Source organism: Ranitomeya variabilis, chromosome 4 (assembly GCF_051348905.1).
Source record: "Ranitomeya variabilis isolate aRanVar5 chromosome 4, aRanVar5.hap1, whole genome shotgun sequence".
Lineage (NCBI taxonomy): Eukaryota > Metazoa > Chordata > Amphibia > Anura > Dendrobatidae > Ranitomeya > Ranitomeya variabilis.
In genome coordinates this window covers 587,257,189-587,282,796 of record NC_135235.1, presented here as the reverse complement: position 1 = coordinate 587,282,796, position 25,608 = coordinate 587,257,189, and the positions used below count along the sequence as shown (strand labels likewise).

The 25,608-nt window shown below is 44.3% G+C and overlaps 1 protein-coding gene across 1 annotated transcript in view; it reads right to left on the bottom strand.

Annotated features, from left to right (window-relative positions):
* KCNK1 (potassium two pore domain channel subfamily K member 1) overlaps positions 1–20,807 on the bottom strand; it is a 64,143-nt gene extending 43,336 nt beyond the window's left edge. Inside the window, exon 1 of the mRNA XM_077253131.1 lies at positions 19,986–20,807. Coding sequence (XP_077109246.1) covers positions 19,986–20,340 — 355 coding nt within the window. The 5' untranslated portion in view covers positions 20,341–20,807. The remainder of the gene's footprint in view (positions 1–19,985) is intronic.
* Positions 20,808–25,608: the final 4,801 nt, after the last annotated feature.

Below are 25,608 nucleotides of genomic sequence, written 5' to 3'. Positions count from 1 at the left end.
GAAGATGTCTGTCATCTGGGTGGTCTGTGACCGTTTCTCTAAAATGGTCCATTTGGTTCCTCTGCCCAAGTTGCCTTCTTCTTCTGAGTTGGTTCCTCTGTTTTTTCAGAATGTTGTCCGATTGCACGGTATTCCTGAGAATATTGTTTCTGACAGAGGTACCCAATTTGTGTCTAGATTTTGGCGGGCATTCTGTGCTAGGATGGGCATAGATTTGTCTTTTTCATCTGCTTTTCACCCTCAGACTAATGGCCAGACCGAGCGGACTAATCAGACCCTTGAGACATATCTGAGGTGTTTTGTCTCTGCTGACCAGGATGATTGGGTTGCTTTTTTGCCATTGGCAGAGTTCGCCCTCAATAATCGGGCCAGCTCTTCCACCTTGGTGTCCCCGTTTTTCTGTAATTCGGGGTTTCACCCTCGATTTTCCTCCGGTCAGGTGGAATCCTCGGATTGTCCTGGAGTGGATGCGGTGGTGGAGAGATTGCATCACATCTGGGGGCAGGTTATGGACAATTTGAAGTTGTCCCAGGAGAAGACTCAGCGTTTTGCCAACCGTCATCGTCGTGTTGGTTCTCGGCTTTGTGTTGGAGATTTGGTGTGGTTGTCTTCTCGTTTTGTCCCTATGAGGGTCTCTTCTCCTAAGTTTAAACCTCGGTTCATCGGCCCTTATAGAATATTGGAGATTCTTAATCCTGTTTCTTTCCGTTTGGACCTCCCTGCGTCCTTTTCCATTCATAACGTTTTTCATCGGTCGTTATTGCGCAGGTATGAGGTACCTGTTGTACCTTCAGTTGAGCCTCCTGCTCCGGTGTTGGTTGAGGGTGAGTTGGAGTACGTTGTGGAGAAAATTTTGGACTCTCGTGTTTCCAGACGGAGACTCCAGTATCTGGTCAACTGGAAGGGTTACGGCCAGGAGGATAATTCTTGGGTCAATGCATCTGATGTTCATGCTTCTGATCTTGTTCGTGCCTTCCATAGGGCTCATCCTGGTCGCCCTGGTGGATCTGGTGAGGGTTCGGTGCCCCCTCCTTGAGGGGGGGGTACTGTTGTGAATTTGGATTCTGGGCTCCCCCGGTGGCCGCTTGTGGAATTGGACTTGTCATCCTCCTTCCTGTTTCACCTGGTTCCATCAGTAGTGGGTGTCGCTATTTAAGCTCATTTCTCTGGTGGTTTCTTGCCGGTCAACAATGTTATCTGATGCCTCTCAGTGCTTGTTCCTGCTTCTAGACAACTACTAGATAAGTTGGACTTTTGTCCATGTTTTGTTTTGCCTATTTGTTCCAGTTCACAGCTGAAGTTTTGTTACTGTGTCTGGAAAGCTCTCGTTGATCAGGGATTGCTACTCTGGCGTTATGAGTTAATGCCAGAGTTTAAGGTAATCTCTGGATGGTGTTTTGTTAGTGTTTTTCTGCTGACCATGAAAGTATACTATCTGTCTTCTGCTATCTAGTAAGCGGACCTCAAATTTGCTAAGACTATTTTCCTGCTGCGTTTGTTGTTTCATCTGAACTCACCGTCATTATATGTGGGGGGCTACTGTCTTCTTTGGAATATTTCTCTAGAGGTGAGCCAGGTCTTATATTTCCCTCTGCTAGCTATTTAGGTCTTAGGCCAGAGCTGGGCATCTAGCGATAAATAGGATATGCTACCTGGCTATTTCTAGTTGCGCGGCAGGCTTAGTTCATGGTCAGTATAGTTCCATCTTCCGAGAGCTTGTCCCTCTATAGGCTTGCTATGATCTCTGCCTGCAGAGATCATGACAGGAATGCAGACGAAAAAGACAAATCAATGCCCATCTTGGCACAAAACGTCCGCCAAAATCTAGACACAAACTGGGATCCCCTGTCAGAAACGATATTCTCCGGAATCCCATGCAAACGAACCACGTTCTGAAAAAATAACGGGACCAACTCAGAGGAGGAGGGCAACTTAGGCAAGGGCACCAAATGAACCATCTTAGAAAAGCAGTCACACACAACCCAGATAACGGACATTTTCTGTGAAACCGGATGATCAGAAATAAAATCCATGGATATGTGCGTCCAAGGCCTCTTCGGGATGGGCAAGGATAACAACAACCCACTGGCCCGAGAACAGCAAGGCTTAGCTCGAGCACACACTTCACAAGACTGCACAAAGGTACGCACATCCCTAGACAAGGAAGGCCACCAAAAAGACCTGGCCACCAAGTCTCTAGTACCAAATATTCCAGGATGACCAGCCAACACAGAAGACTGGACCTCGGAGATGACTCTACTGGTCCAATCATCCGGGACAAACAGTCTTTCTGGTGGACAACGATCCGGTTTATCCACCTGAAACTCCTGCAATGCACGTCGCAAGTCTGGGGATACGGCGGACAATATTACCCCATCCCTAAGGATACCAGTAGGCCCAGAGTCTCCAGGAGAGTCAGGCACAAAACTCCTGGAAAGAGCATCTGCCTTTACATTCTTTGAACCTGGCAGGTATGAAACCACGAAATTGAAACGAGAAAAAAACAACGACCAACGAGCCTGTCTAGGATTCAAACGCCTGGCAGACTCAAGGTAAATGAGATTCTTGTGATCAGTCAAGACCACCACACGATGTTTAGCACCCTCAAGCCAATGACGCCACTCCTCAAATGCCCACTTCATGGCCAAAAGCTCCCGATTACCCACATCATAATTGCGTTCGGCGGGCGAGAATTTTCTAGAGAAGAATGCACATGGCTTCATCACCGAGCCATTAGAACTTCTCTGCGACAAAACCGCCCCCGCTCCAATCTCGGAAGCATCAACCTCAACCTGAAAAGGAAGTGAAACATCTGGTTGACACAACACAGGAGCAGAAGAAAACCGGCGCTTAAGTTCCTGAAAGGCCTCCACAGCCGCAGGAGACCAATCAGCAACATCAGCACCCTTTTTAGTCAAATCAGTCAAAGGTTTAACAATACTGGAAAAATTAGCAATGAACCGACGATAAAAATTAGCAAACCCCAAGAACTTCTGAAGGCTCTTAACAGATGTAGGTTGTGTCCAGTCACAAATAGCCTGAACCTTGACGGGATCCATCTCAATAGTAGAAGGAGAAAAAATGTACCCCAAAAAAGAAATCTTCTGGACTCCGAAGAGACACTTTGAGCCCTTCACAAACAGAGAATTGGCCCGCAGAACCTGAAACACCTTCCTGACCTGTAGAACATGAGACTCCCAGTCATCAGAAAACACCAAAATATCATCCAAATACACAATCATAAACTTGTCCAGATATTCACGGAAAATATTGTGCATAAAGGACTGAAAGACTGACGGAGCATTGGAGAGTCCAAAAGGCATTACCAAATACTCAAAATGGCCCTCAGGCGTATTAAATGCGGTTTTCCACTCATCACCCTGTTTTATCCGCACCAGATTATACGCACCGCGAAGATCTATCTTAGTGAACCACCTAGCCCCCTTAATGCGAGCAAACAAATCAGTTAATAATGGCAATGGATACTGATATTTGACTGTAATCTTATTCAAAAGGCGATAATCTATACAAGGCCTCAGGGAACCATCTTTTTTTGCCACGAAAAAAAAACCTGCTCCCAGAGGGGACGAAGATAGACGAATATGTCCCTTTTCCAAGGACTCCTTAATATAATTCCGCATAGCAGTATGCTCTGGCAGTGACAGATAAAATAAACGACCCTTAGGGAACTTACTGCCAGGAATCAATTCTATAGCACAGTCACACTCTCTATGAGGAGGGAGCGAATTGAGCTTAGGCTCCTCAAAAACATCCCTATAGTCAGACAAAAACGCAGGGATCTCAGAAGGAGTAGATGAAGCAATTGAAATCGGAGGTGCATCACCATGAACCCCCTGACATCCCCAGCTTAACACAGACATTGTTTTCCAGTCCAGGACAGGATTATGAGTTTGTAACCATGGCAGACCAAGCACTAGTACATCATGTAAATTATACAGTACAAGGAAGCGAATCACCTCCTGATGAACGGGAGTCATGCGCATGGTCACTTGTGTCCAGTACTGCGGTTTATTCATAGCCAATGGTGTAGAGTCAATTCCCTTCAGAGGAATAGGAACTTCCAGAGGCTCCAGACTAAAACCGCAGCGTTTAGCAAATGACCAATCCATAAGACTCAGGGCAGCGCCCGAATCCACATAGGCATCGACGGAAATGGAAGACAGTGAAAAAATCAGAGTCACAGACAAAATGAACTTAGGCTGCAGAGTACCAATGGCAAAAGATTTATCAACCCTTTTTGTGCGTTTAGAGCATGCTGATATAACATGAGCTGAATCACCACAATAAAAACACAATCCATTTTTCCGCCTATAATTTTGCCGTTCACTTCTGGACTGAATTCTATCACATTGCATAGTCTCAGGTGCCTGTTCAGAAGACACTGCCAACTGGTGCACGGGTTTGCGCTCCCGTAAACGCCGATCAATCTGAATGGCCATAGCCATAGACTCATTCAGACCTGTAGGCGTAGGGAACCCCACCATAATATCCTTAATGGCCTCAGAAAGACCATTTCTGAAGTTTGCAGCCAGGGCGCACTCATTCCACTGAGTAAGCACCGACCATTTCCGAAATTTTTGACAATATATTTCCGCTTCATCATGCCCCTGAGAGAGGGCTAATAAAGCCTTTTCAGCCTGAATCTCCAGGTTAGGTTCCTCATAGAGCAATCCCAATGCCAGAAAAAACGCATCCACACTGAGCAATGCAGGATCCCCTGGTGCCAATGCAAATGCCCAATTCTGAGGGTCGCCCCGCAGGAAAGATATTACAATCTTGACCTGTTGAGCAGGGTCTCCAGAGGAGCGAGATTTTAATGAAAGAAACAATTTACAATTGTTCCTGAAATTCAGGAAGGTAGATCTATCTCCAGAAAAGAACTCTGGAATAGGAATTCTAGGTTCAGACATGGGAGTGTGAACAACAAAATCCTGTATGTTTTGAACTTTTGCCGCGAGATTACTCAGGCTGGAAGCCAAACTCTGGACATCCATGTTAAACAGCTAAGATCAGAGCCATTCAAGGGCTAAGAGGAGGTAAGAAGCAGCTAGACAGCAATTAAGGGCTAGGCAGCAAAACTCTGAAGGGAAAAAAATAAAAATAAAAAATTTCCCTTAAACACTTCTATTTCTCCTGCTTCAGCCCAAAATATTAACACTTTGTGGGCCGGCTATACTGTCATGAATCCCCAATGGCTAGGGATAGCACAGGACAAACAAAGTAAAAATAAATAACGGACGAGCTCTAGGGTGATGGAACCTGGGCTGACCGCTGCCCTACGCCTGACAAACGCAACTAGAGCTAGACATGGAGCGTGCCTACGTTGGTTCTAGACGCCACGCACCAGCCTAAGAGCTAACTAGTACTGCAGAGAAAATAAGACCTCACTTGCCTCCAGAGGAATGAACCCCAAAAGATATAGTTGCCCCCTCACATGTATTGACGGTGAAATAAGAGGAAGGCACACACATAGAGATGATATATATAGCTTTAGCAAATTGAGGCCCGCTGTAAACTAGAAAGCAGAAAGATACAAAAGGGGACTGAGCGGTCAGCAAAAAACCCTAATCAAAAATACCATCCTGAGATTACAAGAACCCATGTGCCAACTCATGGCACATGGGGAGAACCTCAGTCCACTAGAGCTACCAGCTAGCATAGAGACATAATAAGCAAGCTGGACAAAAAACCAAACAACTGAAAATCAACACTTAGCTTATCCTGAAAGATCTGGGAGCAGGTAGGCAGGAACCAAACAGAGCACATCTGAATACATTGATAGCCGGCAAGGGAATGACAGAAAGGCCAGGTAAAATAGGAAACACCCAGCCTCTGATGGACAGGTGGAAACCAAAGGCAACCCACCAAAGTCACCCAGTACCAGCAGCAACCACCAGAGGGAGCCCACAAACAGAATCCACAACAGGGGTCATTATACAGTATGGAGCGTCGTGTGTTCATTATACAGTATGGAGCATCATGTGTGGCCATTATACAGTATTTAGCATCATGTGTGGCCATTATACAGTATGGGGCATCATGTGTGGTAATCATACAGTATGGAGCATCATGTGTGGCCATTATACAGTATTGAGCATCATGTGTGGTCATCATACAGTATGGATCATCATGTGTGGCCATTATACAGTAGTCACGTAGTATATTGCCCAGCCACGTAGTATATTGCCCAGTCACGTAGTATGTTGCCCAGTCACGTAGTATATTGCCCAGCCACGTAGTATATTGCCCAGCCACGTAGTATATTGCCCAGTCACGTAGTATATTGCCCAGTCACGTAGTATATTGCCCAGCCACATAGTATATTGCCCAGCCACGAAGTATATTGCCCAGCCACGTAGTATATTGCCCAGCGACGTAGTATATTGCCCAGCGACGTAGTATATTGCCCAGCCACGTAGTATATTGCCCAGCGACGTAGTATATTGCCCAGCCACATAGTATATTGCCCAGCCACGTAGTATATTGCCCAGTGACGTAGTATATTGCCCAGCCACGTAGTATATTGCCCAGCTACGTAGTGTATTGCCCAGCCACGTAGTATATTGCCCAGCCACGTAGTATATTGCCCAGTCACGTAGTATATTGCCCAGCCACGAAGTATATTGCCCAGCCACGTAGTATATTGCCCAGCCACGTAGTATATTGCCCAGTGACGTAGTATATTGCCCAGCCACGTAGTATATTGCCCAGCCACGTAGTATATTGCCCAGTGACGTAGTATATTGCCCAGCCACGTAGTATATTGCCCAGTTACGTAGTGTATTGCCCTGCCACGTAGTGTATTGGCCAGCTACATAGGATACAGCACAGCGACGTAGGATATTGCACAGAGCCACATAGTATATTGCACAGCTTTGTAGTATATTGCCCAGCCTTGTAGTATATTGTCCAGCCATGTAGTATATTGCCCAGCCTTGTAGTATACAGCAGAGCCACGTAGGATATTGCCCAGTGACAGGTCCAAAAAATAAAAAATAAACATACTCACCTAACGATCCGAGGGCCCCTTGTAGTGTATCATACTCACCATTCTTGTCGCTGCTCCTCCGCGTCCTGCCTCTCCTCTTCCTGGGATCCTGTGCAGATGGTAGTGCTCGGCTTCAGGAAAATGGCCGCGGGATGCCGCGCGTGCGCAGATCGAGATCACGGCGGCCATTTTCCTGAAGCCGAGTTCCATTGCAAGTGCCAGGGCTGGTGGGAGCAGGAACTATGAAGACGTCACGGCAGGTCCTTGCCGCACACCAGCCCTGGGACGGGGCCTCACCGCAAGCTGACGCTTGTAATGGAGCGGTCCGGGGAGCGTGGCGAGGAGCGAGAAAGGCGGCGGAGGGTAAGTATAGCAGTTTTTTTTAATTTATTTATTATTTTTAACATTACATTTTGTACTATTGATGCCGCATAGGCAGCGTCAATAGTACAAAGTTGGGGACACACAGGGTTAATAGCAGCGGTAACGGAGTGCGTTACCCGCGGCATAACGGGGTCCGTTACCGCCAGCATTAACCCTGTGTGAGCAGTGTATGCGGGCGCCGGGCAGTGAGTGCCGGGGAGTAAGGAGCGGCCATTTTTTTCTGGACTGTGCGCGTCGCTGATTGGTCGCGGCAGCCATGACAGGCAGCTGCCGAGACCAATCAGCGAACGAATAACGGTGACAGAAGGACAGACGGAAGTGACCCTTAGACAATTATATAGTAGATGAAACAGTGTGATCAGCAGTGCTAAATGGGTGTGGTTGGGACGTGGATATGAGTGTGACTAATTATGAATGGGTGTGGCCAGAGGCGTGGCCTAAACTTTTTCCCTCTTTCCCATCTTAAAAAGTTGGGAGGTATGCCTTTAGCCTTTGATTTCTGATAGTTACTCAGAGCAGCTCACAGTTCAATAGTCCAGGATTAGAGCAGAGATAATCTGTCATTAGGGAAGAAGTAATCCTTTGGTCAAATAGCAGAAGACTATTCTCAGATATCAGATGTCTCTGCACACAATATAATCCATTAGATTGAGAGATAGGACAATCAGAGTGTCCTCTTACACCTCATGGCCTGCAGACCAGTAACCATGGAGAGAACAGGGCTTGTAGTTTTAGCTCTAGAGAAAACAACATGGCCGCCATTACATGTGTGGACATCCAGCTTTCTCACACTCCAGAGTGACGAATGTCTCCTGTTGTAAGGGCCCCCTATTCCTCTACCAGTGATTTACCAGGTAGCTGTATGTGGGATTTTTGCAGTGTGAGCTCCTCGGAGAAGGCTATGGGCACCTGGATCATTTTACATCCTGAAGTACACTGAGAGGACGGTCAGATGTTTTGCAGCAAGGTCTGCATTGTTCTAGGCCGGATGGGAGCAAAGTCAGGACTCAGCACACATTGTGGGATGCATGTGGACGTCCCAACTGGATGGGTGCCAGCGCTGACAGGACACAAACCTCTCACGACATAGGCCCTGGCCGAACCAGAGACATAAAACTGCAGAGAACACATGCAAAGTTCTGATCACAAAACAACCAGGATATCTTCCGCTGTTCTATGGAAGTTATGCAAACACCACACCGCAGGTTCTCTAGTCATTTTCATAACCCAACTTCTGGTAGCCGGGATATAGAAACAGAATAAAAAAAATAACCAAGAGGAAGGGGAAGAGAACTGGTCTGGGGGAGGAACAGAATTGATAATACAAGAAAAATTACTAAAAAAAAATTGCTAAAAGTAAATTAAGCTCCTTCGTGCTAGTGGGACTTAAAGGGAATTTGTCAGTAAGATTAACTCTAAGCTGTCTATATGGATCACAGAAAGCTGAATAAAATGTTGAGGAGTGTATGTATTGACACTGTACAGTACCACATCTGTATTCTGTATATACAGACATGGCTTCTTATTCTGTATATATGGACACTGCACAGTACCACTTCTCCTATTCTGTATATGCTATATGGACGCTGCACAGTACCACTCCTCTTATCCTGTATATATGGACACCGCACAGTACCACTCCTCTTATCCTGTATATATGGACACCGCACAGTACCACTTCTCTTATCCTGTATATATGGACACTACAGAGTACCACTTCTCTTATTATGTATACACGGACATGGCACAGCTACACTTCTCCTATTCTGTATATATGGACACAGCACAGTACCACTTCTCTTATTCTGCATACACTCCCTGACAGAAGTAATGTGGCTTATCCATGTTATGTAAATAAAAGATTATAACCTGACGTTAAATTCATCCATTGGTTGTTTAAATTATTGTTTTGAAAGCTGAAACCCTCCGAAATGTGGTTTAGGTTAAGAAAATAAATTGGCATCAATGCAGAAATATTGATCAGTTAATGGACACAGAATGGTCAGATTTTGGCAAGACAAAAGTTTTGTCGCCTGGTCATATAATGCACCCAATCCTAGTTTACATCCTCACCTGTGCTCAGTAAATGATCGGTTAATTAGTGTGTCTATATAAAAAGAAACCCAGCACCCCAGAACTTCACTTGAACTGCAACTTGAGCTCTGACAACCTGCCAAAAATCCACCCTGCAACCAAAGCCTGGATTATCAAGAGGCTGAAGACCAGATCCACTGCAGAGGTGGCTGGCACCTTTAATGTGTCTCAGCGTCAAGTACAAATAATAAAAAAAAGATTTGAAGAGACTGGAGATGTGTTTGACAAGCCCAGGTCTGGCTACCCCGCAAGACAACTGCTCAGGAGGAACGTTTGTTGGTTAGAAAATCCAAAGCAAGCCCCTCTTCCACTGCAGCAGAGCTCCAACAGGCCTGGTCACCTCAAATCCCTGTGTCAACTAGAATAGTTTGTAGGATTCTGTCTCGAAATGGCCTCCATGCTCGAATCAGTGCCTAGAAGCCAGCACTAAACAAAAGGCAAATAAAAAACTGTGTGCCATTTGCAAAGTCCCACAGCCTGCTAAACAGATGGATGCTGGAAAAGTGGCAGAAGGTGGATTTCTCTGATGAATCTTCAGTAAAATTACACCACAGCTGCCGCAAATACTGCAGGAGACCTACTGGAGCCCCTATGGATCCAAAATACACCCAGAAAACAGTTAAATTTGGTGGTGGAAAGATCATGGTCTGGGGTTACATTCAGTATGGGGGTGTGCAAAACATTTGCAAGGTGGAAGGCAATATCAATAGCCTAAAATATCAAGAAGTATTAGCTACATCTTATATTCCAAATCATAAAAGGGGTCAAATTCTGCAGCAGGATGGTGCTCCATCTCATACATCCATCTCTACAACAAAGTTCCTCCAGGCAAAAAAGATCAAGGTGCTCAAGGACTGGCCAGCCCAGTCACCAGACATGAACATCATTGAGCATGTTTGGGGTAGGATGAAAGAGGAAGCTTGGAAGACAAAACCAAAGAATCTAGATGAGCTCTGGGAGGCATGTAAGACTGCATTCTTTGCTATTCCTGATGAATTCATTAATAAATTGTATGAATCATTGTTGAACCACATGGATGCAGTCCTTCAAGCTCATGGAAGTCACACAAAATATTAAATATGACTCTAATAGCACCACAACTTCATTCACCAATGTTATGCAACATATATTTGTATTTTAAGTTAATTATTTGTTTGAATCACATTACTTTCTGTGGGCGACAAAACTTTTGTCTTGCCAAAATCCGACCATTCTGTGTCCATTAACTGATCAATATTTCTGCATTGATGTCAATTTATTTACTTAACCTAAACCACATTTCGGAGGGTTTCAGCTTTCAAAAGAATAATTTATACACCCATTTTAATGTCAGGTTATAAGGTTTTATTGACATAACATGGATAAGCGACATAACTTCTGTCAGGGAGTGTATACGGACATGGCACAGAACCACTTCTCTTATCCTGTATATATGTACCCTGCGTAGTACCACTTCTCTTATCCTGTATATATGGACACTGAACAGTACCACTTCTCTTATCCTGTATATATGAACACTGCACAGTACCATTTTCTTATTCTGTATATATGAACACTGCACAGTACCACTTCTCTTATTCTGTATATATGGACACTGCGCAGCACCACTTCCCTTATTCTGTATATATGGACACTGCACAGTACCACTTCTCCTATTCTGTATATATGGACACTGCACAGTACCACGTCTCCTATTCTGTATATATGGACACTGCACTGTACCCCTTCTCCTATTCTGTATATATGGACACCGCACAGTACCACTTCTCTTACCCTGTGTATATGGAAACTGCACAGTACCACTTCTCCTATTCTGTATATATGGACACTGCACAGTACCAATTCTCTTACTCTGTGTATATGAACACAGCACAGTACCACTTTCTTATTCTGTATATATGGACACAGCACAGTACCACTTCTCTTATCCTGTATATAGGGATACTGCACAGAACCACTTCTCTTATTCTGTATATATGGACACTGCTGCACGGTACCACTTCTCTTACTCTGTATACATGGACACCGCACAGTACCACTTCTCTTATCCTGTATATATGGACACTGCACAGTACCACTTCTCTTATTCTGTATATATGGACACCGCACAGTACCACTTCTCTTATTCTGTATATATGGACACTGCACAGTACCACTTCTCTTATCCTGTATATATGGACACTGCACAGTACCACTTCTCCTATTCTGTATATATGGACACTGCACAGTACCACTTTCTTATTCTGTATATATGGACACAGCACAGTACCACTTCTCTTATCCTGTATATAGGGATACTGAACAGAACCACTTCTCTTATTCTGTATATATGGACACTGCTGCACGGTACCACTTCTCTTATTCTGTATATATGGACACTGCACAGTACCACTTCTCTTATCCTGTATATATGGACACTGCACAGTACCACTTCTCTTTTTCTGTATATATGGACACCGCACAGTACCACTTCTCTTATTATGTATATAAGGACACTGCACAGTACCACTTCTCTTATCCTGTATATATGGACACTGCACAGTACCACTTCTCCTATTCTGTATATATGGACACTGCACAGTACCACTTCTCCTATTCTGTATATATGGACACAGCACAGTACCACTTCTCTTATCCTGTATATAGGGATACTGCACAGAACCACTTCTCTTATTCTGTATATATGGACACTGCTGCACGGTACCACTTCTCTTACTCTGTATATATGGACACTGCACAGTACCACTTCTCTTATCCTGTATATATGGACACTGCACAGTACCACTTCTCTAGTACCACTTCTCTTATCCTGTATATATGGACACTGCACAGTACCACTTCTCTTATTCTGTATATATGGACACTGCTGCACGGTACCACTTCTCTTATTCTGTATATAAGGACACTGCACAGTACCACTTCTCTTATCCTGTATATATGGACACAGCACAGTACCACTTCTCTTATTCTGTATATATGGACACTGCTGCACGGTACCACTTCTCTTATTCTGTATATATGGACACTGCACAGTACCACTTCTCTTATCCTGTATATATGGACACTGCACAGTACCACTTCTCTTTTTCTGTATATATGGACACCGCACAGTACCACTTCTCTTATTATGTATATAAGGACACTGCACAGTACCACTTCTCCTATTCTGTATATATGGACACTGCACAGTACCACTTCTACTATTCTGTATATATGGACACAGCACAGTACCACTTCTCTTATCCTGTATATAGGGATACTGCACAGAACCACTTCTCTTATTCTGTATATATGGACACTGCTGCACGGTACCACTTCTCTTACTCTGTATATATGGACACCGCACAGTACCACTTCTCTTATCCTGTATATATGGACACTGCACAGTACCACTTCTCTTATTCTGTATATATGGACACTGCTGCACGGTACCACTTCTCTTATTCTGTATATAAGGACACTGCACAGTACCACTTCTCTTATCCTGTATATATGGACACTGCACAGTACCACTTCTCTTATTCTGTATATATGGACACTGCTGCACGGTACCACTTCTCTTATTCTGTATATATGGACACTGCACAGTACCACTTCTCTTATCCTGTATATATGGACACTGCACAGTACCACTTCTCTTTTTCTGTATATATGGACACCGCACAGTACCACTTCTCTTATTATGTATATAAGGACACTGCACAGTACCACTTCTCTTATCCTGTATATATGGACACTGCACAGTACCACTTCTCCTATTCTGTATATATTGACACTGCACAGTACCACTTTCTTATTCTGTATATATGGACACAGCACAGTACCACTTCTCTTATCCTGTATATATGGATACTGCACAGAACAACTTCTCTTATTCTGTATATATGGACACTGCTGCATGGTACCACTTCTCTTACTCTGTATATATGGACACCGCACAGTACCACTTCTCTTATCCTGTATATATGGACACTGCACAGTACCACTTCTCTTATTCTGTATATATGGAAACCGCACAGTACCACTTCTCCTATTCTGTATATATGGACACCGCACAGTACCACTTCTCCTATTCTGTATATATGGACACCGCACAGTACCACTTCTCCTATTCTGTATATATGGACACCGCACAGTACTACTTCTCCTATTCTGTATATATGGACACCGCACAGTACCACTTCTCCTATTCTGTATATATGGACACCGCACAGTACCACTTCTCCTATTCTGTATATATGGACACCGCACAGTACCACTTCTCCTATTCTGTATATATGGACACAGCACAGTACCACTTCTCCAATTCTGTATATATGGACACTGCACAGTACCCCTTCTCCTATTCTGTATATATGGACACTGCACAGTACCCCTTCTCCTATTCTGTATATATGGACACCGCACAGTACCACTTCTCCTATTCTGTATATATGGACACCGCACAGTACCACTTCTCCTATTCTGTATATCTGTTTCTCTTATTCTGGGTATATTTACTGTACCTCTTTTCCTGCTTTTTATTCCAGTTGTTATTCTCATTCTGTACCACCGCTTGTTATAGTCCCAATCAGCAGTAAGCAGCAGACATCTGTGTGAATTAGAAGGCTATGGGAGTGAGGTATATACAGTTATATGAAAAAGTTTGGGCACCCCTATTAATCTTAAGCTTAATGTTTTATAAAAATTGTTTTTTTTGCAACAGCTATTTCAGTTTCATATATCTAATAACTGTTGGACACAGTAATGTTTCTGCCTTGAAATGAGGTTTATTGTACTAACAGAAAATGTGCAATCTGCATTCAAACAAAATTTGACAGGTGCATAAGTATGGGCACCCTTATCATTTTCTTGTTTTAAATACTCCTACCTACTTTTTACTGACTTACTAAAGCACTTTTTTTGTTTTGTAACCTCATTGAGCTTTGAACTTCATAGCCAGGTGTATGCAATCATGAGAAAAGCTACTTAAAGTGGCCACTTACAAGTTGTTCTCCTGTTTAAATCTCCTCTGAAGAGTGGCATCATGGGCTCCTCAAAACAACTGTCAAATGATCTGAAAACAAAGATTATTCAACATAGTTGTTCAGGGGAAGGATACAAAAAGCTGTCTCAGAGATTTAACCTGTCAATTTCCACTGTGAGGAACATAGTAAGGAAATGGAAGAACACAGGTACAGTTCTTGTTAAGGCCAGAAGTGGCAGGCCAAGAAAAACATCAGAAAGGCAGAGAAGAAGAATGGTGAGATCAGTCAAGGACAATCCTCAGACCACCTCCAGAGAGCTGCAGCATCAATTTGCTGCAGATGGTGTCACTGTGCATCTGTCAACTATACAACGCACTATGTTTTTTTGCTGCCATGCATAACACCTTTTTGTATGACCAAACAACTCAATCTTGGTTTCATCAGTCCACAGGACCTTCTTCCAAAAAGAAATTGGCTTCTCCAAATGTGCTTTTGCATACCTCAGCCAACTCTGTTTGTGGCGTGCTTGCAGAAACGGCTTCTTTCGCATCACTCTCCCATACAGCTTCTCCTTGTGCAAAGTGCGTTGTATAGTTGACCGATGCACAGTGACACCATCTGCAGCAAGTTGATGCTGCAGCTCTCTGGAGGTGGTCTGAGGATTGTCCTTGACTGATCTCACCATTCTTCTTCTCTGCCTTTCTGATGTTTTTCTTGGCCTGCCACTTCTGGCCTTAACAAGAACTGTACCTGTGTACTTCCATTTCCTTACTATGTTCCTCACAGTGGAAATTGACAGGTTAAATCTCTGAGACAGCTTTTTGTATCCTTTCCCTGAACAACTATGTTGAATAATCTTTGTTTTCAGATCATTTGACAGTTGTTTTGAGGAGCCCATGATGCCACTCGTCAGAGGAGATTCAAACAGGAGAACAACTTGCAAGTGGCCACTTTAAGTAGCTTTTCTCATGATTGCATACACCTGGCTATGAAGTTCAAAGCTCAATGAGGATGCAAAACCAAAAAAAGTGCTTTAGTAAGTCAGTAAAAAGTAGGTAGGAGTATTTTAAACAAGAAAATGATAAGGGTGCCCATACTTATGCACCTGTCAAATTTTGTTTGAATGCAGATTGCACATTTTCTGTTAGCACAATAAACCTCATTTCAAGGCAGAAAAATTACTGTGTCCAACAGTTATTAGATATATGAAACTGAAATAGCTGTTGCAAAAAAAACAACAATTTTTATAAAACATTAAGCTTAAGATTAATAGGGGTGCCCAAACTTTTTCATATAACTGTAGCAGAACACATATTTCTGCTATCTCTATTTGGATGTATTCATATATCCATGCTTCTAACTCAAGTGTGGTCAGTGATTTATGGACCGGTGGAATGTCTTCTCACCTGAGCGCAACAGTCTCATAGGCATATACAGTATGAGGCTGTTGAATTCAGGTCAGGGGACCCACGGCCAGTCCACAAATCACAGACCATGTACAGACATGTGAATTCAGAGCTTGTTGCATAAACTTTGAATGGAGCAGGGGCAAGTATGCCTGACCACCTTTGGATTCAAATGGAAAACATAGCACCCACGTTTTGACTGTCATGGGGTCCTGTTGATGGCTGATATCTTGTTAATCTGAATACCCCTTCAAGATTACAGAGGTTTGACACCCAGTGTTGTTGGGGTTAGACCATGTTCAGACTTCCGCATTTTTGGTAAGTGTGCAATGGACAGCACACTGATTAAATAATAACCCATGGGCCAGAACACATCAATGATCTGAACCGTGGACCTAAGGTCCACATGGAAAATTGGCCGCATGCATTAGTCTCATCCATTTTATGGACCACAAAAGTGCATGCAATAAAAAACAGCTGGTGTACCTGTCCAGGATTTGGAAAAGCACAGGGAGCCAGTCATGTCCATAAAATACTGAATATTTTTGAAATGGCTGTCTAAAGGCTTTAGGTGGTAAAGAGACTTAAGCCCTTGTACGCATCAACTAACGTGACACGTGGCTGATATTAACAGGTTTGGCTGACAGTCTAATGTGTATGTGGGAGATAAGGATCTGGCATGTCTGATTTTCTACTGCCGATCTTTCTATTCTCCAAGTATTAGTTTTCTGCCACACACATAGCTTTGCATTCAGCCGAAAAAGTTCTACTTTGTTCTCTTCTGACCAGAGCACTTTCTTTCACATGCCATTTGGGGGAGACAGCTAGCATGTGGAAGAAGGTGCTTTAAAGTAGAACTTATTTAGCTAAATGTAAAGCTCTATGTGTGATACAAAGCTAACATTACACATCACACTGAAAACACCATCCTCACCGTCATGCATGGTGGTGGCAGCATCAAGCTGTGGGGATGCTTTTCTTCAGCAAGGAGAGGGAAGCTGATCAGAGTTGATGGGAAGATGGATGGAGCTACTGTAAATGCAGGGCAATCCTAAAGAAAAACCAGAGGCTGCAAAAGACTTGAGACTGGAGCATAGGTTCATCTTCCAGCTGGATAATGGCCCTAAACATACTATCAGAGCAACAATGGATGGTTTAGATCAAAGACTTAAAAATTGCTGTTCACAGACGCCTACATCCAATCTCAGTGAACTAGAGTGAGTTTGCAATGAAGAATGGTCAAAAATGTCAGCTTCTAGCTGTGCAAAACTTCTAGAGACATACACTAAAAAAGTATTGACTCTGGGGAAAGGTGGCAGGATGCTGAATACAAATGCACCTAACAATTTTAAGATTATATATTTATAATATATTTAGAAAATCATGTATCATTTCCTTTACACTTCACAAATATTTACTACTTTGCGTTGGTATATCACATAAAATCCCAATAAAATACATTTAAGTTTGTGGGGGTAACATGAAAAAATGTAGAAAATTTTACGGGGTATGAATACTTTTTCAAGGTACTATATATTTACATAGTATATGTGACAGTGTTATTTTCATGGCAGTGGTGAACAGGTTGTAAGACACATCATAGCTGGAAGGTGTAAACATAAAAGTTTCAGAAGATGAAGAGGATACAGCATAAAACAACTCCAATCAGATGAGATGCCAGCGATAAGTCACTGGATGTAAACATTTATTCTATGATCCTATGATTTATTGTCTATTATTTGCACAGACCTGATGGGAAATACCCTTGTTTGTAAAACAACCTTCCTTATGTATAGTGCAATCTCATAGTATATAGTGTACTGTTTTACTATGTATAGCGCCATCCCTTAGCATATAGTGCATTCTCTTGTTATTCACACTGACGATAAAAGGGTAACAATGTTTTGAACTTCTGACTTTCAGGCTCCACATCTCTCCATCCACTACTGCTTCTAATGTGAGACTACCATCATTTTATAGACAATCATCTTGGCTTTCTCATACATAAATTTGATTTGCAACTATTTAGCATATGATTAGTTATGCAAATTCTTATCATATCACTGTATTGTTACTGTTTTGCTCCATGTGGTGCAAAAATCTTTTTATTCATCTATACTACAAATTACAACCTGTCCTCACATTTCTTAATAACTCATTGTGTTTTTAAGACGAGTCCAAAGCAAAAGGTCATTGGTTTGAACCAGCCATTAAAAAGAATTCCCAAGATAAGAGAAACAGCATCATTCCAGCTCATCAATAGTGGTCTCTAGGCCAAGAAAATTGCCAAACTGCATCATGTGAGTGACATGACAGTTCGAAAAACACAAAACGAAGTCCATCCATCCATTCAGAAGCCAGGAGGTGAACATCCAGGAAAATATTGAAGTCGATAACTTAGCTCATCAAGTCTATCAGTTCTGATGCGACAAACACGGCAGTGGAGGTGGCTCGTATGCCTCGTAATAGTGAGATCACAGACTTCCATGCAAGCACCGTGTGACGCACATTACACAAGTCAGGAATGATGACCCGAAAAAAGGTTAAGAAGCCTCAACTTCAATATCATAACAAGTGATATAGTCAGTTCGAGTTTGCAAAAAAGTATGAAAAGTGGACATTAGAAGATTGTAAATGGATGATTTGGAGTGATGAGACAAAGTCAATGGACTAGGCTCTGATGGAAAAAGGGGCTAATGGATCGAGAAATTGAAGGAACTGTCAAGTTCGGTGGAGGAAGCCTGATGATATGAGGTTGTTTCACAGCCAAAGGTGTTGGATACTTGACCAGGATCAATGGTGGTCTCAATGCTAAGCTATATGTGAGTATCCTACAAGACGTGTTACTTTGTACACTCAAGTAGTATGTGTATGAAAAGGACGCCATAGTGTTCCAGCAGGACAATGACCCAAAGCATACATAGAGATTGGCGAAGAAATGGAACAATGACAATGAAGTAGAGGTGCTGGATTGTCCCCAAACCTCAACCCAATCGAACACTTGTGGGCAAAGCTTAAGAAAAAGCTGAATACATACCCAAGTGAGTCAACGAGTATTCACCAACTTTGGGAATGTGTAGAAGAGACCTGGGATCGGATTTCGATCAAGACATGCTTTAATGTGATCGAGAGCATGCCCAGAAAGATTCAGGCAGTGTTGAAATGTGGATTTACAATATACTAACAATGCAATAAAAAATTAAAATGTAGATTTTTAGGAGCAAAAAAGTACCAATTAAGTGACATGACAAGAATCTACATAACTAATCATATGAAAAATAGTTGCAAGTCAAATTTATGTCTGGGAAAGCCAAGATGATTGTCTATAAAATGAGGTTAGTCTCACATTCGAAGCAGAAGTGGATGGTGAGATATGGAGCCTGAAAGTCAAAGGTTCAAAACATTGTTACACTTTTGCTTATATAGTGCCTTTCCTTATTACATGATGTGCTCCTCTTTTATTTTATATAGCGCCATTCCTTATTACAATACATCCTCAATTATTAGGTATAGCGCTGTTCCTCATTACATAGCTTCTTCCTTTTTTATGTACAGCATCATACCATTATTACATAGCATCCTCCCTAATTATGTATAGCGTTGTTTCTTATTACATAGTGTCCTGTCTTGTTATTAAAGCATACTCTTTATTACATAGCACCTTGTTTTGTTTAGATTTGTTGCCATAAAAGAAGAGGGGCCAAGACACACTTCTTGCACAGGGGCCCCAAGTTTTTAGTGTTTGCCCTTGGTCTTGTACTAATGATTGACAGACTTCCTTGTATGTCTATGTATGCAGTGATGGCTGTCAGTCACTACGTATGACCACCCACTAGACTCTTAAGCATAGAAAGATCAATTTGAATGAATTAAACAAGTGATCCTGATTATACAATGAGACAGGTTTCCCTTAAGGAATATTCATGTTTAAAAGGTTTGAGCCTGAGAGTACAGTGGTTAGGGTTAGTGTTTTAGGTACTATTGTAGCGAGTGCTTGGGTTAGGTCATTAACGGTTTAGTCATACATTGATTAGAGTTATTGAGAGATTTGACTATGGGGTTTAGTATTTGGGTTCTAGGATTCTGTAGTACCCATTCATTCTTCATTGTTCATTGACCACCTACCTGTGGTAGATAACACCGTACTGGCAAAGAACAGTGATGACATGAAATCCCAGTTCCAATTTCCAGACGCGTTATTCAGTATGGACACCCCATAGTTGCTGGCCTCCATGACCTGTTCCAAAAAGCGCTCCAGGTTCTCTTCAGACATACACTCGTTGTCACTTATGAATTGTCGCTTGAGCTCCTGCAAGTCCCTTCGGAGAAGGTCTTCATAGGGCAACTCCACCGAGGAGAAGACTACCGCTCCGAATATGAGATAGAGGATGTAACTGACCATTAAAAAACCAAAATACCAGGCTGGACGGTTCCGGTCAATCAGCCGGACGCACCGACTGCTTGCCACTGACTGCAACATTGCGACACTCACCGATCAATGATCCCGGTGCGAAATATAAAGTGTCCTAAGTCAGACCTCAGGACCTGTCCACAGTTTCACCCAGGGAAATATTGCTGCTGAGCATCTGGAATCCATTGGAGCAGTGATGGAACGTAACGCCGAGACTGGAAGTTTTCTACTTTCTTTTTTCGCTTCCCCTAGTTTTCTTTTTTATCCGTGATAGAATTACCCGAGATGCTGGTTGCTGATGTGGCAGCCGCCTCTCCCAGGGTTGATGAAATATTCCCACCCTCTCAGGTGACAATGAGGTCCAGGCTCATTTTCCAGCGCAGCTGCATAGCACAGCGTATCCCAACCCGCAGGGCGGCCTCGACCTACAATACTCTCTGCCCTCTAAATAAATACTGCATACCGTGATACCGAGCAGAGGGGGGAGAATAACCCAGCACAGGAGGAAATGAGAGCAGCACAGGAGATCAATGACTCTCTATGCCACTCCTCTCTGTAGGCGAGCCAGTTCTGCTGGTTCAGGCATGTGCTGTCAGCTCTGTACCTTGCACAAGCAGCGCCCATTGGGTATCTCTCTGCCAGCTGTATCTTAAAGAGACAGTACCCTGGGAAAGTAGCAAACATTACCAATATGTAAAAAGACTATGACCTGTGCAAAGAAAATGCGTGCTGTGGCAACAACAACAAAAAAAAAGAATATCTAAGTCATCCTCATCTATCATCATGTATTGGTTCTATCTGCTTCAGGGAAAGATGGGCGACGACCGATGTGGTCACATTTCTTTTTCCACCTTTTTTCTGGTGTTTTCTTTACTGCTCGTTCACACCCACGAGATAAATGAGTCAGCAGTAGATGTGAGAGCAGAAAACTCATCGACTGGTGCAATCAGAGTGTAGTAGCGCTAGAGAAGACATGCGAAGACTGCATCTGTGGAAGTACTAAAAGTCCCAGCATGAATTTTACCTGATAACGGTTTTGTTATGTTCCCTTTAATAAGGCCACATTCACACGCTCAGTATTTGGTCCGTATTTTACATCAGTATTTATAAGGCCGGGGTCACACTAGAGAGTTTTACGGACGTATGAGAGGCGCAAAAACTACACATTGCACACGGACCAATGATTCTTAATCGGGCAGCTTCCATGAGCCGTATATTTCGCAGCTGTATTTTACGGGCGTATAAAATCTTAGCATGCTGCGTTTGTCAGGCTATTGCGCAAAAAATCCGCCAATGAAAGTCTATGGGGGTGAGAAAAATATGGATTAGACACGGACCATCAGTGTGAATTCCGAGAAATACGCAGCGGTGTTCTATAGATAAGCCGGCAATTCAGCGCGGTGTACAGTAAAATCACACTGACAGAATAGAATAGAACAGGTAGAATAAATGTCTACACATAGTATAGGTATATATATATATATATATATATATATATATATATATATATATATGTATCATTGAGACACACATATATATATTTATGTTTAATACAGAGCTAGATAGCTTAAAAGCCGGTAATTCAATTGCCGGCATTTGCTATCTCCTTATCAAACCCGACAGGATATGAGACATGGTTTACATACAGTAAACCATTTCATATCCATTATTTTTTTTTACATATTCCTCACTACTAATGTTAGTAGTGTCTGTGTGCAAAATATGGGGGCTCTAGGTGTTAAAATAAATCACGGAAAAAACAGGCGTGGACTCCCACGCAATTTGCTCCACCAGAGTGGGAAAGCCAGTGACTGAGGGCAGATATTAATAGCCTAGAGAGGCTATTGGCCCCCCTGGCTAAAAACATCTGCCCCCAGCCACCCCAGAAAAGGTACATCTGTAAGATGTGCCTATTCTGGCACTTAGCCTCTCTCTTCCCACTCCCCTGTAGCGGTGGGATATGGGGTAATAAAGAGTTAATGTCACCTTGCTAATGTAAGGTGACATTAAGCCTGGAAATACACACATGGGGTTTTAAAATCTTTATTATACGCTTAATCCACCTGAAGACCCTCGTTCTGTAAAAAAAAATAAAAAAGCAACAATATCCCATACCTCTCCGGCGTACAGTCATGTCCCATGCTGTAAATCCATCTGAAGGGGTTAAATAAATTTACAACCAGGAGCCTGCTAATGCAGCTGTTGCTCCTGGTTGTAAAAACTGTGGAATGAATGTGCAGCGCCCCAGAGTCCTGGTCGTTGCAGTACTGTGGCTCCGCCACTAAGGGGAGCTATGGTACGTCTGATGGCACTGAAGGAGTTCATCTGATCAGGTATCACAGACACCAATACATTTCACAGTCGGGCCTCCGGGGGGAGCTAAGGGTTCTATTCATTAGGCCACTCCCCACCATAGTGGGTAAACTGGGGGTCAGGCAGGAAGTTAGATGAGAAAGCTGACTGGATTGGACGAAGCAACACCTGGTGGCAGAGGGTGTTGTGGAGGAAGAGACAGTAGGGTCTCTGTCAGGGGTGGGATCCTGACAGAGGCTTGGCAACGAGAAAGAACATAAAGGGACCGCGCCTGCTCTGGGTAGCGGCGGTGCCCAAGAAAGGATTAGAAGAGAAATAGATTGTGCTGAGTGAGAAACGAGATCAAGCGATAGGAGAATACCAGTAGGGGTCGTGCTGTAAGACCGGAGCAACACCCTGCTGAGGCGCACTACCGGTGGCCGGAACGACGAGAGAGTATTTCAACATTCAGCTTCAAGCAATACTCTAAACAGCGGCAGGACAGTCAGTCTAAGGCGGGCTGTCTCACACAAATCACCTATGAAGTCTTGGGGGGCACCTTGTGGAGAGGGGCGACTCTAGGGTCCCGGAAGAGCTCCGAGCCTACCCGTCAAACGGGTGCCGTCCCAACCAGAACACCAGGGAGGGACGGAGGATTAGAAGAACATCATTTAATCGAGTTGTGAGGGAACTTAAGAAACAGACACAACGGTTGTGGGGACTCTCCGTAAGCACAGCAGGGGAGGACCACAACACATAGCGCTAGAAGGAAGGCACCGATTTCCACCTGTGAAGAGAGCTCTGGAGGTGCCATTGGACCGGCCGGAATTGCGCAGCCTGGTGAACCGTATTCTGGACTGAGGACCCAGAGATCTTCAGTAAAGAGGTAAAGAGACTGCAACCTGGTGTCCTCGTTATTTACTGCACCGCACCACCACCACCGTCTTCTACATTTCTTATTCACTGTGCGCCCCACGGCAGGGTCACGGACCGGGGCCTAGCCGCCGTGACAATCCCAGAGCAGAGACTCAGTGGCCCGGTACCGGGTACCCCTCGGCCCTGCGGCGGGTGGGGGCGCTACAACTTGGCGTCACGAACAGGATCTACTTAAGCCTGAAGAATCAGGTCATGTGTGCCTTAGAACTGTGATTTATTGTACTTGGACTGTGATTTATTGCAAAGACTGTGCCGCGCCACTTGCCACCAAAATCCGCCATTGCAGCGCTGAGGAGAGCGCAGGAGAAGAAGAGGGGCGTGAAGTGGGCGTAGGCGAGCTGGAGAGCGCGAACAACCATGGCCGCCCAGTCTAAATATTTCTGTATCCTGCGGACGTGCCCGTCAACAGCCGAGGTCCGCCTCCTGATCCTGTTTGGAGGGTGGAGACCATGGAGACGGGGCCGCCCACGAAAGAGACCGCGGGAAGAGGACATTGGAGAAAAGGCAAAGATGGCGACACCAGGAACACCGCGTGGGACTGACCCGATCCGGCCTGAGGCTGCGCAACCCGACACAGCCCCAGAAGCGCCAACGCTGCGGGGTCTGACCCTCACGGAGCCACCGATGGGCCGACCCCCTTTGCCGCTGTCTGAGGAGTGTGTGGCTGCAGCCGAGGCCCGACAGCTAGCCCGCCGGCTGGAGGCTGATGCCCGCGTGCTTACTCGGCTGGGCCAGCCCACGGAGGTCCGTTTGTCCCCAGTGTCCCCTGTTCCTTCCCACCTGGCCGCAGCTGGAGGTACGCTACAGATGAAGGACCTGAAGATCATGCCGGACGCCGAACATCTACGGCGTCTGGTGACAGCGTGGCGGAGCCGGCCCCAGCCTGCAGCGCCGATTGACTTGGTCAGCACTCCGGAGATCCCGCCGTCGCACTGGGGTGTGGTAGTGTCTTTTAACTCCCGGCACGGGAGAGGAGTCATCCAGGAGATCGGAGAGCCGCTGCAGGTCCGTGTCGATCGGGAGGAGGTGGAGCCCTGCGGCAGGAGGTTCGCTCGTGATCTGGAGCCGGGCGACGCCGTGACCTACACGAGGTGGAGGAGGGAAGCTGGTGGGACGGGCTGGATAGCCCGAGGCGTACAGCGATGCGTTGCCCTCCAGGCTGCCGCCGGAACACCGGAAGAAGGTGATCCCGTGAGGGAAGCAGCAGAGCCCGGCCCTGTGGAACCTCGAGAAGTCCGGTCTCGCTGTGCCCCGGAGGGACGTGTACACCTGCCAGTGAGAAGGGCCTCCCGACGAGGGATCTTATCGCTGCTGGGACCGGAACCGCTTCCTGGCTCACCAGCGCGATCCGTTGGCCTGGTGAGGCCAGACCGGAAACCACCCTGTTCTGCAAAGAACGAGTAAGCATAATTGCTTTATTAATATGTACATAGTTTTTAACTGTTTGTTTCCTGTTTTGCTGCTAAACCCGTTCAGGGTAAACTTTTAAAGGGATCCCTTTGTTGACCCGGGATCCCTATTGTTTTTGGTTATTTTCTATTTTTCTACGTTATTTAAAAACTGCTGAAATCATGAACAGTGCATGATCCGAACTTCTTGTATATAGTTTGCACCTTATTAAAGGCGCTCCCTACTGGTTTTACTTAAAGAAGGACTCTTTGTGAAGATACCGCACTGGAACCTTTGCTGAGTATGGACTGGTAGCTTGAGAAGATACGCTACCTCACAGAGACTTGGTCCCCTCTTAAAGGGGATGTTCATTTGTTGCGCTTAAACTGTGGTATTGCTTTAAGATTGGAAGCAATAATGTCTTGACCAAAGAAAGTGATGATAATGTTTACATGAGAAAGTTATATGTATTGAACCAGTTAATTGTGAAGAAATAGTGATGATGTTCTCTGAGAAGAAAAAGGTGAAAGATAGAAGAAGGATGCAGTGGGCCCGTAGGGATAGACGTGGTGTCCAGCAGGCATGAAAGAAAGAAAGAAAGATAATGAGAAGGCTTAATGTTCGATAGAAAATGTTTTGATAATGTTGATAGATAGTTAGGATAGAAGGTAAACCCTGAGTCCTCATAGGAGTCATGTAGAGATGGCTCAGTGCTCTTAA